This window comes from Mustelus asterias, chromosome 25 (assembly GCF_964213995.1).
Source record: "Mustelus asterias chromosome 25, sMusAst1.hap1.1, whole genome shotgun sequence".
NCBI classification, from domain to species: domain Eukaryota; kingdom Metazoa; phylum Chordata; class Chondrichthyes; order Carcharhiniformes; family Triakidae; genus Mustelus; species Mustelus asterias.
Genome location: NC_135825.1, coordinates 229,934 through 247,827, shown reverse-complemented (window position 1 = coordinate 247,827; position 17,894 = coordinate 229,934). Strand labels below are relative to the sequence as shown.

Here is a 17,894-nt window from a genome sequence, read left to right as displayed (position 1 = left end):
TGATAGCCAAGTTCCGCACACATGAGGACGGCCTCAACCAGGATCTTAGGTTCATGTCACACTATCTGTGACCCCCACGACTTGCCTGGACTTGCAAAATCTCACTAACTGTCCTGGCTGGAGACAATACACATCTCTTTAACCTGTGCTTAAACCCTCTCTCCACTCACATTGTCTGTACCTTTAAGACTTGATTACCTGTAAAGACTCGCATTCCAACCATTATCTTGTAAATTGAGTTTGTGTCTATATGTGCCCTGTTCGTGAACACAACTCCCACTCACCTGATGAAGGGGCAACGCTCCGAAAGCTAGTGGCTTGTGCTACCAAATAAACCTGTTGGACTTTAACCTGGTGTTGTGAGACTTCTTACCCCAGTTTCAGCTGTCCAGGGGGAGCTGTCCATAGTGCTGAAATCAAAGTTTTGCAGCAGCTTTTGTCCAGCAGGTGACAATTCATATCCGTCTTTGTTCAAAATAGCTAAATACTTTCAGTTTAAAAATCCATCAATCTCAGCTTTAAAGTTCACATTGATCAACTATCATTTATAGGTGATGGCTAGACAGGCAGATATTAACAGGCAGACATTCAGGTAGATAAGTATAAATAAGTAAGTACAAGTTTATTTATTAGTCACAAGTAGGATTATATTAACATTGCAATGAAGTTACTGTGAAAATCCCCTAGTCGCCACACTCTGGCGCCTGTTCGGGTACACTGAGGGAGAATTTAGCATGGCCAATGCACCTAACCTGCATGTCTTTCAGACTGCGGGAGGAAACCGGAGCACCCGGAGGAAACCCACGCAGACACGGGGAGAATGTGCAAACTCCACACAGACAGTGACCCAAGCTGGGAATTGAACCTGGGTCCCTGGCACTGTGAGGCAGCAGTGCTAACCACTGAGCCACCCCAGATAAACCAACAGACAGAGAGAGACACCCAGATGGTGAGATAGATAGACAGATAGACAGAAAGACAAACCTACAGACAGACAAATCCCACCATGGCAGCTGGTGAAATTCAAATTCAGTGAATAAATCTGGGATTGAAAGCTAGTTGGTATTGATGACCATGAAACCATTGTCAATTTTCCTAAAAACCCATCGGGCTCACTAATGTCCTTTAGGGAAAGAAATCTGCCGTCCTTACTTGGTCTGGCCTACATGTGCCTCCAGGCACACAGCAATGTGGTTAACTTCTTCTAAAATGGCTTAGCAAGCCACTCAGTTCAAGGACAATAGGGGATGGACAATAAATGCTGGCCCAGCCAGCAAGACCTCACACCCCATCAAAGAAAACAAAACCTCCATTTTCTGAAGGAAGGTTTTGAAGACAGATGAGGTTTGAGATGCTTTTTGGTCTTTGACTATAACTTCCAACCACTGGGCTGAGGGGCAGGAGGTTTAGGGGGATGTGAGGAAAATCCTTTTGCCCAGAGGGTGGTGATGGTCTGGAATGTGCTGCCTGGGAGGGTGGTAGAGGCAGGTTGCCTCACATCCTTTAAAAAGTATCTGGATGAACACTTGGCATGTCAGAACATTGAGGGCTCTGAGCCAAGCGCTGGTAAATGGGATTACGTGGGAGCTCAGGTGTTTATCAAGTGTTTATCACATGTTGGTGCAGACCCGATGGGCTGAAGGGTCTCTTCTGCACTGTATGATTCAATGACTGGGAGCTGTGCTAAAAATAGCTGGAGTAGAGTTAAAGTGTGGAACCTGCTTGAGTGAAATCACAGTCATCACTTTCACAGAGCACATCAACACCATTGTTAGATGGATTGGCATGGTAAACAGCCCCTTAGTGCCCCAAGACATGTAGTTAGATGGAATAGCTATTGTAACTGTGTAAGGTTATGGGGATAGGATGGGGGAGAGGGCCTGGATAATATACTCTGTCAGAGAGATAGTGGAGACTTGATGGGCCAAATGGCCTCCTTCTGCATTGTAGGGACTCTCTGTTACCCCTCCCCTCCAAACTATCTTCTAACATCCGTACAGTGTCAGGAGCCGGAGGTTGAGAACATGTGATGGTGTTTCTTCTTCAGCACTGTGTTCCTGCCCTTTCACCATTCTGTACTCCCAGCACTGCCTCGTCAGATTGGTGCTTGGCTTTCTGTAAGGAGAAGGACACAAAGGTAGGTTTGTGGTGAGGGAGGGAGGGGTGTGGAAAGTAAGATGTTGATGTTTATATTAATGTGGGCTGTGGGTGAAGTGGGATTTGAAAAAGAGGAATAGGAATTTTCTGACCCACAGCCTCAGACTGTGATGGGGAGCATTGTCTCCTCGATTGGACTTTGTTCATGCAGCCATGCCTCACTCCAATCATGTGCCTCCTTGTCCTGGAAGAGAAAGGGAAGTGAATCAGTGAGTGTGTGCAATGGGTTTGGTAGATGTGGCTGTCATTGGTGAATAGCTGACAGCTGTGTTGTGAGGTTTGTAGCAGTCCTAAGTGTGTAAGGGTCTGGTGAAGATATAAATATGATGTCTGAGGCCTGACTGATAGTGATTGTTGGGAGGTGAGTGATAGGTATCAGCGTCTGAAGTGAGCGTTACACACCCTGAGATACGGCATTGAAAGTGCTGACCTTGTGCATTCACGTGAGGTCACTGAACCTCTGCTACTGTATCCAGGCTCTTGATACTCGACTCCAGGCATCGATCACAGTTAGTCTTCCAGTCCCCAATGGCCCCCCTCTCCACACCCACATCTCCAGTACCAAGGATTCTAGTCATGTTGTAAAATCCTGGAGCACACTCACTCCATGTTGCGTCATTCATTTGTTTTTCCAGATTAGAATCGGTTGTAGAATATCTCTCGGTAGCCTCGACAGGCAGAATGCATTGCCCCTTTGAAAGGTGCTTTATGTAGAGCAAGCTAGTTTAACCTGTGCTAGTCTCTCACAGTTTTTGTAACCCTTGCCCAGGCACAGAATCATCCAACTGTTCAATTCATGCAGTTTGCACATTTCTGCCATTTAAATGAGCAGTTAGCCCAGGTTGGCACGATGCCCACATTACAAACAATAGCTGCAGATTAATCTTGCATCAGGATTTCCATGCTGTTGATAAAGGCGCAGGTGTTTGATCAATTGCCCAGTTAGGCGTTAATCTTAAGCAGGGAAAAGTTTTTTCACTCTATGATGATATCTGAATCCCAGCGTGACACTGAGACACAGAGAGAATGTTTCAGTTCTGTTTAGATCATTCTGCTGAATTCACACAACAGTATTCCCAAGATAGAGTCTATTAATAGAGTTTTTACCAAGTAGGATTACCAGAATAGTTACTACAGCAAGTTTCCTACATATTCAGCATTATGACTTGTGACAAATCAGGGATTCAAGTTATCGTCCTGGTCACATCTGAGTACCATTAGTATTCAATCTCTCGGCTGGTATTTGGCTGTTTACGAGTGAGACTGACCCAGTTACCTTCGGGTCCCCCATGATTGGTACCACAAAGAGTTACAATTGGCCTAAGGGGAAATAGCAAACACTTGCTTGGGAATAAGGTGCCCATTGAAGTGGAGCATAGGTCAAAAGATGATATGAAACCAGCTCTGAAAATTCTCAGATGATTCAATAAATTTCTCATTTATTTTCAGTCCAACTTTACACACAGACTGGATCCCTGTCTCCAGTGTTACACACAGACTGGATCCCTGTCTCCAGTGTTACACACAGACTGGATCCCTGTCTCCAGTGTTACACACAGACTGGATCCCTGTCTCCAATGTTATACACAGACTGGATCTCTGTTTCCCTGGGTCCAAAACCAGCCACGTACATTGGGATATGATTCAGCAGTCACATGACACTAAACAGACAGCACTGGAAACTGGTTTGACGTCATCACCCCCTGGAGACTAAACCCTGTCCCTGCCTCTGTGACAGCTGCCTCACCTTGATAGTTCCTCGCTTCCCCTGACTCCTGCTGTATTTATATCGATTAGGACGGCAGCTACTTTTTATTGTGTTCCACTCAGACGAGTAAACAGGATCTGGGTTTCGAAAGAGCACTGACTGGAAATGCAGTTCCTGGGGACCAGAAAAGCCTCCAAGTGGTTGCTCTGTGAATGGCAGAGACAAGCAGCCTCATAGCGAGGACAGACTTATCCACCCACTGGGGTAACTGTCCAGCCCTCATTTCAACTCAGAGATTTACAACAGTCTCAACTGCAGTCATATAATGGAAGCCAGGCAGTTCTGCGTGGGACCTTGTCAAAGACCTTGCTAAAGTCCATATAACTGGCAGATGGACTTCAACCCAGATAAATGCGTAGTGGTCCATTTTGGCAGGTCAAATGGGATGAAGGAGTACAATATTAAGGGAAAGACTCTTAGTACTGTAGAGGATCAGAAGGCCCTTGGGGTCCAGGTCCATAGGACTCTAAAATCAGCCCCGCAGGTGGAGGAGGTGGTTAAGAAGGCGTATGGTGTGCTGGCCTTTATCAATCGAGAGATTGAGTTTAGGAGTCTGGGGATAATGATGCAGCTATATAAGACCCTCGTCAGACCCCACTTGGAGTACTGTGCTCAGTTCTGGTCGCCTCATTACAGGAAGGATGTGGAAAAGATTGAAAAGGTGCAGAGGAGATTTACAAGGATGTTGCCTGGATTGAGTGGCATGCCTTATGAGGATAGGCTGAGGGAGCTTGGTCTTTTCTCCTTGGAGAGACATAGGATGAGAGGAGGCCTGATAGAGGTATATAAGATGTTGAGAGGCATAGATCGGGTGGACTCTCAGAGGCTTTTTCCCAGGGTGGAAATGGCTGCTACGAGAGGACACAGGTTTAAGGTGCTGGGGGGTAGGTACAGGGGAAATGTTGAGGGGAAGTTTTTCACACAGAGGGTGGTGGGCGAGTGGAATCGGCTGCCGTCAGTGGTGGTGGAGGCAAACTCAATAGAGACTTTTAAGAGACTGCTGGATGAGTACATGGGACTTAATAGGATGGAGGGTTATAGGTAGGCCTAAAAGGTAGGGATATGTTTGGCACAACTTGTGGGGCCGAAGGGCCTGTTTGTGCTGTAGTTTTTCTATGTTCTATGTACTAACTGACTGACTGGATGGTTCATGACAGCAAAGCCTGCACCAGCTACACCGTTCCTCTTTTCCACAGACATTCCGAAGGAATGTGTAACCTGCTCCGATTTCCGAGAGCTGGCTCTTGTCAGCCTGCCGAGTCTCGCTGGGGGCGGTGATCTGAACGTTGGACTGATCCAACTCTCGACTGACAAGAGCAGTTCTCTCAGGCCTGTTGGCAATGGCATTCTCCATTCGTTCCCTGTGCCAATGGTGGCCGGTGTCGCCGGTACTTTGTGAGATTTGCCGTGTTGACGGGTCTCTTGCCAGCTGCAGCCTGCTGCCCAGGGAAAAGAAGTGGAAAATATTTAGGACAACTTTTCCCGCCCCTTGCTCATTCCAGGCTGGAGAGCAGAGTGGTCCCGGGAAAGGCTGCTCAGTCGCTCGGGGGGCTGCCGTGTTCCACTTCTGCTTCAGCCCAGTGATTTGATTTGATTTGAATAATTATTGTCACATGTATTAACATACAGTGAAAAGTATTGTTTCTTGCGCGCTATACAGACAAAACATACCGTTCATAGAGAAGGAAATGAGAGAGTGCAGAATGTAGTGTTACAGTCATAGCTGGGGTGTAGAGAAAGATCAACTTAATGCGAGGTAAGTCCATTCACGCGTCTGATGAAGAAACTCTTCTTGAGTCGGTTGGTCCGTGACCTCAGACTTTTGTATCTTTTTCCCGACAGAAGAAGATGGAAGAGAGAATGTCCGGGGTGCGTGGGGTCCTTAATTATGCTAGCTGCTTTGCTGAGGCAGTGGGAAGTGTAGACAGAGTCAATGGATGGGAGGCTGGTTTGTGTGATGGATTGGGCTACATTCACGACCTTTTGTAGTTCCTTGCGGTCTTGGACAGAGCAGGAGTCATATCAAGCTGTGATACAACAAGAAAGAATGCTTTCTCTCGTGCATCTGTAAAGGTTGGTGAGAGTCGTAGCTGACATGGCAAATTTGCTTAGTCTTCTGAGAAAGTAGAGGTGTTGGTGGGCTTTCTTAACTATAGTGTTGGCATGGGGGGAACCCGGACAGGTTGTTGGTGATGTGGACACCTAAAAACTTGAAGTTCTCGACCATTTCTACTTTATCCCCAATGATGTAGACAGGGACATGTTCTCCTCTACGCTTCCTGAAGTTGATGACAATCTCCTTCATTTTGTTGACACTGAGGGAGAGATTTTTGTTGCCCCACCAGTTCACCAGATTTTCTGTCTCATTCCTGTACTCTGTCTCGTCATTGTTTGAGATCCAACCCACTACGGTGGTGTCATCAGCAAATTTGAAAATCGAGGGGATATTGCAGTGGGAAAGGAGCCTGTGGCCTGAAGTGACTGTTTCCAGTTTGTGATCCCAGCTCACAATGAATCTGCTGCTACATCACCCACCCATCGCCACAGCAACTGTGAAGATAGATGATGGGTGAGAGATGATAGAAAAATAGAGGTGGTGACTTGTTTGTGAATTGAATTTTGGCGAGGGAGCATTGAGCATTGCCAACTTCACTCTCTCGTCCTGACCTATCATGGTGCAGTGACAAGTTGAGTGTAGACGGCTGGAGAGCGGCCTGGGTGCAGCGGGCGAGCAGGACATCTTCTGTATCTTGTCAAGGTCAGCACGTTCCACAACACGATGCTGACCCACCCTCATGATTATTGGACCTGAGATAGCTCTCAGCCACCCAGCCTGCTGGAACCAGGGTAGACAAATCCCTCAGTCACTGAGTTGGAGACCCCACAGGTACACTCACCTGGTTTGACCTCATTGCTTTTTGTGGTGTCTTGCTGTGAATATTTGGCCACATCTTTCCTGGAAAGGCTGTTCCCTCTGGAGGCTTGAGTGATGTTTGAACATCTTGAGCAAATCAAGGTGAATATTTAATGTCACATTCTTCATCGGCATTCAGTCCTGTGGTGGGTAGGTTGTTGCACGCCCGAGATATTCCTGGTTTATAATGAGGAAGCTGCAGCCACAGCTCAGACTCCAGGTGCCATGATCAGTGTGGCTCAGTGATCCAGCTGGCAAGTTCCAGGTTGAATTCTGGTCTGTTGGGAAGGAGCTAATTTGGCCTCAGTGCTGACTGAACAAAAGCTATATTGAACCAGTCACCGATGCTATGTCTGTTGTGGAGACACAGAGACTGGTTTCTCTGCAATGCACACTTCCACTATCTGATCCCTTAAAGCAATCACAAGGCAGCAGTGATGAATGGTCACTCATCTCAACAGAGCCACTCACATGATCAGTGCTCCAGCCACTTCCCCCAATCTCCAACGCCATTGTCCGCCTCTCCCCCTGTCCCCTGTGTCTAACGCACCATCCTCTAGGCCACTAACATGCAAACAGACACCAGAATTTTCAGAAACCTTGGTTTGTGTCTCTTTCTATGTTTTCAATTGCTACCTTATACTTTTTAATCCCTTTTCCCCCCTAACTATCAACACCAGCCTATCTTGGGAAACTAGGGATGGACAATAAGTGCTGCTCCACCCACATTGCATGAAAGAATTTTTTTAAATTAATTTTAAAAATCCCTGTGCTGCTCTCATATGCAATGACCCAGTGGCCAATGGTAACAAATGCTTTTAATCAGTTCACCCAGTAACAAATTTCTGTGAGTGAGGAAAGCAAAACCCTGAAATAACTCAGAATCCAGAACATGACCAGGTCACATTTGTCTGAAATTTCTCTCATCCCTGTTTTAGTGGCACAGTTTATTGTAAATTAACTAGAATGAAATGTTGAACAGGTCATTCATCATCACTAGGATAAAAGGCCCAATGGCAGCAACAGAGTTCACAGATCGGAATTTGCTTCAGATTAAGATGATGCTGAGTTGAATTGGAGAATTTGCAGAATGGCAGCAAGGATTATACAGAGATAAGCAAAGGAAAAATTTTGATTTACACAGCGAAATGTTAGAAGCTAAGACAGGCTTTCAGTTATCAGGGGATAACTCAGCCGCCTATATGATTCCATGCATTGCCATAGCAACCATTGTTATGCAAACAGTATCCCTGGATGTGATTCTCACAAACTTACAAAGCAACCAGAAAGAAATCAGAGCCCAGATTGTACCAGACCGGAACCACCCTGGGAGGGTGGCTTCACACTTTAGCCAAATTATTCGAATCCTTCCCTTTATTAGAAAACGTTGAGACATGTTGAACCAAGGTTGGTTGTTTGGCCACCAATGGAACAGAAAAGGCTGAGGGGTGACACGATTGAGGAATACAAAATTGTGAGGGCCAGGGACAGAGTAGACAGGAGAAACCAAAGAACAAAGAGCAGTACAGCACAGGAACAGGCCCTTCGGCCCACCAAGTCTGTGCCGACACAGATGCCTCTCTAATCTAATATTTTCTTGCCTCTACATGGTCCATATCCCTCTATTCCCTGCCTATTCATGTATCTATCCAGATGCTTTTTGAACGTAGTTATAGAATCTGCTTCCACCACCTCCTCCGGCAGCGCGTTCCAGGCATTCGCCACCCTCTGTGTGAAAAACTTGCCCCTTGCATCTCTTTCAAACTTTCCACCTCTCACTTTCGACCTATTCCCCCAAGTAATTGACCCTTCGACCCTGGGAAAAAGATTCTGACTATCCACTCTATCCAAGCCTGTCTTAATCTTGTAAACCTCTATCAGGTCCCCCCCTCATTCTCCAACGCTCCAATGAAAACAATCCAAGTTTGTTCAACCTTTCTTCATAGTTCTTATCCTCCAAACCAGGCAACATCCTGGTAAATCTCTTCTGCACCCTTTCCAATGCATCAACATCCTTCCAAGGCAAGTTTTTTACACGAAGGGTGGTGGGTGCCTGGAACTACTGCTGGGGGGAGGTAGTGGAAGCAGATACGATAGTGACTTTTAGGAGGTGCCTTGACAAATACATGAATAGGATGGGAATAGAGCGATATGGTCCCCGGAAGGATAAGGGGTTTTAGTTAAGTCGGGCAGCATGGTCGGTGCAGGCTTGGAAGGCCGAAGGGCCTGTTCCTGTGCTGTAATTGCCTTTGTTCTTTGTTCTAGTGTGGCGACCAGAATTGTACACAATACTCCAAATGCGGCCTAACCAAAGTCTTATACAGCTGCAACATGGTTTTCCAATTCCTATACTCAATGCCCCGATCGATGAAGGCCAGCATGCCATACGCCTTCTTGACCACCTTGTCCACCTGAGTTGCCACCTTCAGGGAACTGTGGATCTGCACACCTAGACGCCTCTGTTTGCTAATATTTCTAAGGGCTCCACCATTTACTGTAAATTTCCCTTCTGCAGTAGACCTTTCAAATTGCTTTACCTCACATTTGTCCGGGTTAAATTCCATCTGCCATCTTTTGGTCCCAGTCTCCAGCCAATTTATATCCTGCTGTATTCTCTGACAATCCTCCTCACTATCCGCTACTCCCCCAATTGTTGTATCATCTGCAAATTTACTAATCAGACCACCTACATTTTCCTCCACATCATTTATACATATTAGGAATAACAGAGGCCCCAGCACTGATTCTTATGGAACACCGCTCGTCACAGACCTCCAGTTAGAAAAGTACCCTTCCACTGCTACTCTCTGCTTTCTATGCTGGGGTCACAGGGATCAATACTGGGGTCACACGGATCAGTACTGGTGCCACATGGATCAGTACTGGGGCCACAGGGATCAGTACTGGGGCCACAGGGATCAGTACTGGGGCCACAGGGATCAGTACTGGGGCCACAGGGATCAGTACTGGGGTCACAGGGATCAGTACTGGGGTCACAGTGATCAGTACTGGGGCCATAGGGATCCGTACTGGGGTCACAGTGATCGGTACTGGGGTCACAGTGATCAGTACTGGGGTCACAGTGATCAGTACTGGGGTCACAGTGATCAGTACTGGGACCACAGGGATCAGTGCTGGGGCCACAGGGTTCAGTACTGGAGCCACAGGGATCAGTACTGGGGTCACAGTGATCAGTACTGGGGTCACAGTGATCAGTACTGGGGTCACAGTGATCAGTACTGGGGTCACAGTGATCAGTACTGGGACCACAGGGATCAGTGCTGGGGCCACAGGGTTCAGTACTGGAGCCACAGGGATCAGTACTGGGGTCAAACGGATCAGTACTGGGGTCACTGGGATCAATACTGGGGTCACACGGATCAATCCTGGCGCCACAGGGATCAGTGCTGGGGCTCCGGGGATCAGCGCTGTGGCCACACAGATCAGTACTGGGGTCACAGTGATCAGTACTGGGGTCACAGTGATCAGTACTGGGACCACAGGGATCAGTGCTGGGACCACAGGGTTCAGCACTGGAGCCACAGGGATCAGGACTGGGGTCACACGGATCAGTACTGGGGTCACACGGATCAATAGTGGGGTCACACGGATCAATCCTGGGGCCACAGGGATCAGTGCTGGGACCCCGGGGATCAGCGCTGTGGCCACACAGATCAGTACTGGGGCCACAGGGATCAGTGCTGGGTTCACAGGGATCAGTACTGGGGTCACAGGGATCAGTACTGGGGTCACACGGATCAGTACTGGGGTCACACGGATCAATACTGGGGTCACACGGATCAATCCTGGGGTCACACGGATCAATCCTGGGGCCACAGGGATCAGTACTGGGGCCACAGGGATCAGTGCTGGGTTCACAGGGATCAGTACTGGGGTCACAGTGATCAGTACTGGGGTCACAGATATCAGAACTGGGGTCACAGATATCAGAACTGGGGTCACAGGGATCAGTACTGGGGTCACAGATATCAGTACTGGGGTCACAGGGATCAGTACTGGGGTCACAGATATCAGTACTGGGGTCACAGGGATCAGTACTGGGGTCACAAGGATCAGTACTGGGGTCACAGTGATCAGTACTGGGGTCACACGGATCAATACTGGGGCCACAGGGATCAGTGCTGGGGCCCCGGGGATCAGCGCTGTGGCCACACAGATCAGTACTGGGGTCACAAGGATCAGTACTGGGGCCACAGTGATCAGTACTGGGGTCACAGGGATCAGTACTGGGGTCACAGGGATCAGTACTGGGGTCACAGGGATCAGTACTGGCGTCACATGGATCAGTACTGGGGTCACATGGATCAGTACTGGGGTCACAGTGATCAGTACTGAGGCCACAGGGATCAGTACTGGGGCCACAGGGATCAGTACTGGGGTCACAGGGATCAGTACTGGGGTCACAGGGATCAGTACTGGGGTCACATGGATCAGTACTGGGGCCACAGTGATCAGTACTGAGGCCACAGGGATCAGTACTGGGGTCACAGTGATCAGTACTGAGGCCACAGGGATCAGTACTGGGGCCACAGGGATCAGTACTGGGGTCACAGGGATCAGTACTGGGGTCACAGGGATCAGTACTGGCGTCACATGGATCAGTACTGGGGTCACATGGATCAGTACTGGGGCCACAGGGATCAGTACTGGGGTCACAGTGATCAGTACTGAGGCCACAGGGATCAGTACTGGGGTCACAGTGATCAGTACTGAGGCCACAGGGATCAGTACTGGGGTCACAGTGATCAGTGCTGGGGCCACAGGGATCAGTACTGGGGTCACAGTGATCAGTACTGGGGTCACAGTGATCAGTACTGGGGTCACAGTGATCAGTGCTGGGGCCACAGGGATCAGTACTGGGGTCACAGGGATCAGTACTGGGGTCACAGGGATCAGTACTGGGGTCACAGGGATCAGTACTGGCGTCACATGGATCAGTACTGGGGTCACATGGATCAGTACTGAGGTCACAGTGATCAGTACTGAGGCCACAGGGATCAGTACTGGGGTCACAGTGATCAGTGCTGGGGTCACAGTGATCAGTGCTGGGGCCACAGGGATCAGTGCTGGGGCCACACGGATCAATACTGGGGTCACAGGGATCAGTACTGGGGCCACACGGATCAATACTGGGGTCACAGGGATCAGTACTGGGGCCACAGGGATCAGTACTGGGGCCACAGGGATCAGTACTGGGGCCACAGGGATCAATACTGGGGTCACAGGGATCAGTGCTGGGGCTCCGGGGATCAGCGCTGGGGCCACAGGGATCAGTACTGGGGCCACAGGGATCAGTACTGGGGTCACAGTGATCAGTACTGGGGTCACAGTGATCAGTAATGGGGTCACAGCGATCAGTAATGGGACCACAGGAATCAGTGCTGGGGCCACAGGGTTCAGTACTGGGGTCACAGGGATCAGGACTGGCATCACACGGATCAGGACTGGGGTCACATGGATCAGTGCTGGGGCCACAGGGATCAGTGCTGGGTTCACAGGGGTCAGTACTGGGGTCACAGATATCAGTACTGGGGTCACAGGGATCAGTACTGGGGCCACAGGGATCAGTGCTGGGGTCACAGATATCAGTACTGGGGTCACAGGGATCAGTACTGAGGTCACAGTGATCAGTACTGGGGTCACAGGGATCAGTACTGGCGTCACATGGATCAGTACTGGGGTCACATGGATCAGTACTGGGGTCACGGTGATCAGTGCTGGGGTCACAGGGATCAGTACTGGGGTCACATGGATCAGTACTGGGGTCACGGTGATCAGTGCTGGGTTCACAGGGATCAGTACTGGCGTCACGGTGATCAGTGCTGGGGTCACAGGGATCAGTACTGGGGTCACAGATATCAGTACTGGGGTCACAGGGATCAGTGCTGGGGCCACAGGGATCAGTGCTGGGGCTCCGGGGATCAGCGCTGTGGCCACACAGATCAGTACTGGGGTCACAGATATCAGTACTGGGGTCACAGATATCAGTACTGGGGCCACAGGGATCAGTACTGGGGTCACAGTGATCAGTACTGGGGTCACACGGATCAGTACTGGGGCCACAGGGATCAGTGCTGGGTTCACAGGGGTCAGTGCTGGGGCCACAGGGATCAGTACTGGGGTCACACGGATCAGTACTGGGGCCACAGGGATCAGTACTGGGGCCACAGGGATCAGTACTGGGGTCACAGTGATCAGTACTGGGGCCACAGGGATCAGTACTGGGGTCACAGTGATCAGTACTGGGGTCACAGTGATCAGTACTGGGGCCACAGGGATCAGTAATGGGACCACAGGGTTCAGCACTGGAGCCACGGGGATCAGTACTGGGGTCACAGGGATCAGTGCTGGGGCCACAGGGATCAGTGCTGGGTTCACAGGGGTCAGTACTGGGGTCACAGATATCAGTACTGGGGTCACAGGGATCAGTGCTGGGGCCACAGGGATCAGTGCTGGGTTCACAGGGGTCAGTACTGGGGTCACAGATATCAGTACTGGGGTCACAGGGATCAGTACTGGCATCACACGGATCAGGACTGGGGTCACATGGATCAGTACTGGGGTCACAGCGATCAGTGCTGGGGTCACAGGGATCAGTACTGGGGTCACAGGGATCAGTGCTGGGGTCACAGGGATCAGTGCTGGGTTCACAGGGATCAGTACTGGGGTCACAGGGATCAGTGCTGGGGTCACAGGGATCAGTACTGGGGTCAGAGGGATCAGTACTGGGGTCACAGGGATCTGTACTGGGGTCACAGGGATCAGTGCTGGGGTCACAGGGATCAGTACTGGGGTCACACGGCTCAGTGCTGGGATCACAGGGATCAGTGCTGGGGCCCCAGGGATCAGCGCTGGGGTCACAGGGATCAGTATTGGGGTCACAGGGATCAGTACTGGGGTCACAGGGATCAGTGCTGGGTTCACAGTGATCAGTACTGGGGCCACAGTGATCAGTACTGGGGTCACAGCGATCAGTACTGGGGTCACAGTGATCAGTACTGGGGTCACAGGGATCAGCGCTGGGGTCACAGGGATCAGTATTGGGGTCACAGGGATCAGTACTGGGGCCATAGGGATCAGTACTGGGGTCACAGTGATCAGTACTGGGGTCACAGTGATCAGTACTGGGGTCACAGCGATCAGTACTGGGGCCACAGGGATCAGTGCTGGGGCCACAGGGTTCAGTACTGGGGTCACAGGGATCAGTACTGGGGCTCCGGGGATCAGCGCTGTGGCCACACAGATCAGTACTGGGGTCACAGTGATCAGTACTGGGGTCACAGGGATCAGTGCTGGGGCCACAGGGATCAGTGCTGGGGTCACAGATATCAGTACTGGGGTCACAGGGATCAGTACTGGGGTCACAGGGATCAGTGCTGGGGTCACAGGGATCAGTGCTGGGTTCACAGGGATCAGTACTGGGGTCACAGATATCAGTACTGGGGTCACAGGGATCAGTGCTGGGGTCACAGGGATCAGTGCTGGGGCCACAGGGATCAGTGCTGGGTTCACAGGGATCAGTACTGGGGTCACAGATATCAGTACTGGGGTCACAGGGATCAGTACTGGGGTCACAGGGATCAGTGCTGGGTTCACAGGGATCAGTGCTGGGTTCACAGGGATCAGTACTGGGGTCACAGATATCAGTACTGGGGTCACAGGGATCAGTGCTAGGGTCACAGGGATCTGTACTGGGGTCACAGGGATCAGTACTGGGGTCACAGGGATCAGTACTGGGGTCACAGGGATCAGTGCTGGGGTCACAGGGATCAGTACTTGGGTCACAGGGATCAGTGCTGGGGCCCCGGGGATCAGCGCTGGGGTCACAGGGATCAGTACTGGGGTCACAGGGATCAGTGCTGGGGTCACAGGGATCAGTGCTGGGGTCACATGGATCAGTGTTGGGGTCACAGGGATCAGTACTGGGGTCACACGGATCAGTACTGGGGTCACACGGATCAATACTGGGGCCACAGGGATCAGCGCTGTGGCCACAGGGATCAGTGCTGGGGCCACAGGGATCAGTACTGGGGCCACAGGGATCAGTACTGGGGCCCCGGGGATCAGTACTGGGGTCACAGGGATCAGTACTGGGGTCACATGGATCAGTACTGGGGTCACAGGGATCAGCGCTGTGGCCACAGGGATCAGTGCTGGGGCCACAGGGATCAGTGCTGGGGCCACAGGGATCAGTGCTGGGGCCACAGGGATCAGTGCTGGGGCCACAGGGATCAATACTTGGGTCACAGGGATCAGTGCTGGGGTCACAGGGATCAGTACTGCCGTCAGGCGTTCTATAGGTATGTCAAGAACAGAAGGTTGGTTAGGGCAAGTTTAGGGCCAGTTATAGATGGCAGAGGGAAGTTATGTGTGGAACCGGAGGAGATTGGTGAAGCATTGAACCAATATTTCTCTTCGGTGTTCACGCAAGGGGACATGAATATAGCTGAGGAGGACACTGGGTTGCAAGGGAGTAGAATAGACAGTATTACAGTTGATAAGGAGGATGTGCAGGATATTCTGGAGGGTCTGAAAATAGATAAATCCCCTGGTCCGGATGGGATTTATCCAAGGATTCTCTGGGAGGCAAGAGAAGTGATTGCAGAGCCTCTGGCTCTGATCTTCAGGTCGTCGTTGGCCTCTGGTATAGTACCAGAAGATTGGAGGTTAGCGAATGTTGTCCCATTGTTTAAGAAGGGGAACAGAGACTTCCCCGGGAATTATAGACCGGTGAGTCTCACTTCTGTTGTCGGCAAGATGTTGGAAAAAATTATAAGGGATAGGATTTATAGTTACTTGGAGAGTAATGAATTGATAGGTGATAGTCAGCATGGTTTTGTGGCAGGTAGGTCGTGCCTTACTAACCTTATTGAGTTTTTTGAGAAAGTGACCAAGGAGGTGGATGGGGGCAAGGCAGTGGACGTGGTATATATGGATTTTAGTAAGGCGTTTGATAAGGTTCACCATGGTAGGCTTCTGCAGAAAATGCAGATGTATGGGATTGGGGGTGATCTAGGAAATTGGATCTGGAATTGGCTAGCGGATAGGAAACAGAGGGTGGTGGTTGATAGTAAATATTCATCATGGAGTGCGGTTACAAGTGGTGTACCTCAGGGATCTGTTTTGGGGCCACTGCTGTTTGTAATATTTATTAATGATCTGGATGAGGGTATAGTTGGGTGGATTAGCAAATTTGCTGATGACACCAAAGTCGGTGGTGTGGTAGACAGTGAGGAAGGGTGTCGTAGTTTGCAGGAAGACTTAGACAGGTTGCAAAGTTGGGCCGAGAGGTGGCGGATGGAGTTTAATGCGGAGAAGTGTGAGGTAATTCACTTTGGTAGGAATAACAGATGTGTTGAGTATAGGGCTAACGGGAGGACTTTGAATAGTGTGGAGGAGCAGAGGGATCTAGGTGTATGTGTGCATAGATCCCTGAAAGTTGGGAATCAAGTAGATAAGGTTGTTAAGAAGGCATATGGTGTCTTGGCGTTTATTGGTAGGGGGATTGAATTTAGGAGTCGTAGCGTTATGTTGCAACTGTACACAACTCTGGTGCGGCCGCACTTGGAGTACTGTGTGCAGTTCTGGTCCCCACATTACAGGAAGGATGTGGAGGCTTTGGAGAGGGTGCAGAGGAGGTTTACCAGGATGTTGCCTGGTATGGAGGGGAGATCCTATGAGGAGAGGCTGAGGGATTTGGAATTGTTTTCGCTGGAAAGGCGGCGGCTAAGAGGGGATCTTATTGAAACATATAAGATGATTAGAGGTTTAGATAGGGTGGATAGTGATAGCCTTTTTCCTCTGATGGAGAAATCCAGCACGAGGGGGCATGGCTTTAAATTGAGAGGGGGTAGTTATAGAACCGATGTCAGGGGTAGGTTCTTTACCCAGAGGGTGGTGAGGGATTGGAATGCCCTGCCAGCATCAGTAGTAAATGCGCCTAGTTTGGGGGCGTTTAAGAGATCCGTAGATAGGTTCATGGACGAAAAGAAATTGGTTTAGGTTGGAGGGTCACAGTTTTTTTTTTAACTGGTCGGTGCAACATCGTGGGCCGAAGGGCCTGTTCTGCGCTGTAATGTTCTATGTTCTATGTTCTATGTCACACGGATCAGTACTGGGGTCACATGGATCAGTACTGGGGCCACAGGGATCAGTACTGGGGTCACAGGGATCAGTACTGGGGTCACAGGGATCAGTGCTGGGGTCACAGGGATCAATACTTGGGTCACAGGGATCAGTGCTGGGGCCCCGGGGATCAGCGCTGGGGCCACAGGGATCAGTATTGGGGTCACAGGGATCAGTACTGGGGTCACAGGGATCAGTGCTGGGGTCACAGGGATCAGTACTGGGGTCACAGGGATCAGTGCTGGGGTCACAGGGATCAGTACTGGGGTCACACGGATCAGTACTGGGGTCACACGGATCAATACTGGGGCCACAGGGATCAGCGCTGTGGCCACAGGGATCAGTACTGGGGCCACAGGGATCAGTACTGGGGCCACAGATATCAGTACTGGGGTCACAGGGATCAGTACTGGGGTCACACGGATCAGTACTGGGGTCACATGGATCAGTACTGGGGCCACAGGGATCAGTACTGGGGTCACAGGGATCAGTACTGGGGTCACAGGGATCAGTGCTGGGGTCACAGGGATCAATACTTGGGTCACAGGGATCAGTGCTGGGGCCCCGGGGATCAGCGCTGGGGCCACAGGGATCAGTATTGGGGTCTCAGGGATCAGTACTGGGGTCACAGGGATCAGTGCTGGGGTCACAGGGATCAGTACTGGGGTCACAGGGATCAGCGCTGGGGCCACAGGGATCAGTACTGGGTTCACAGGGATCAGTACTGGGGTCACAGGGATCAGTACTGAGATCACATGGAACAGTACTGGGGTCACAGGGATCAGTACTGGGTCATAGGGATCAGTGCTGGGGCCACGGGGATCAGTCCTGTGGCCACGGGGATCAGTCCTGTGGCCACGGGGATCAGTACTGGGGTCACAGTGAACTGTGCTGGGGCCAGAGGGATCA

General features: G+C 50.5%; 1 protein-coding gene across 1 annotated transcript in view; it reads right to left on the bottom strand.

Annotated features, from left to right (window-relative positions):
- slc6a17 (solute carrier family 6 member 17) overlaps positions 1 to 17,894 on the bottom strand; it is a 98,058-nt gene that overhangs the window by 54,230 nt on the left and 25,934 nt on the right. Inside the window, exon 2 of the mRNA XM_078241924.1 lies at positions 5,066 to 5,364. Coding sequence (XP_078098050.1) covers positions 5,066 to 5,364 — 299 coding nt within the window. The remainder of the gene's footprint in view (positions 1 to 5,065; positions 5,365 to 17,894) is intronic.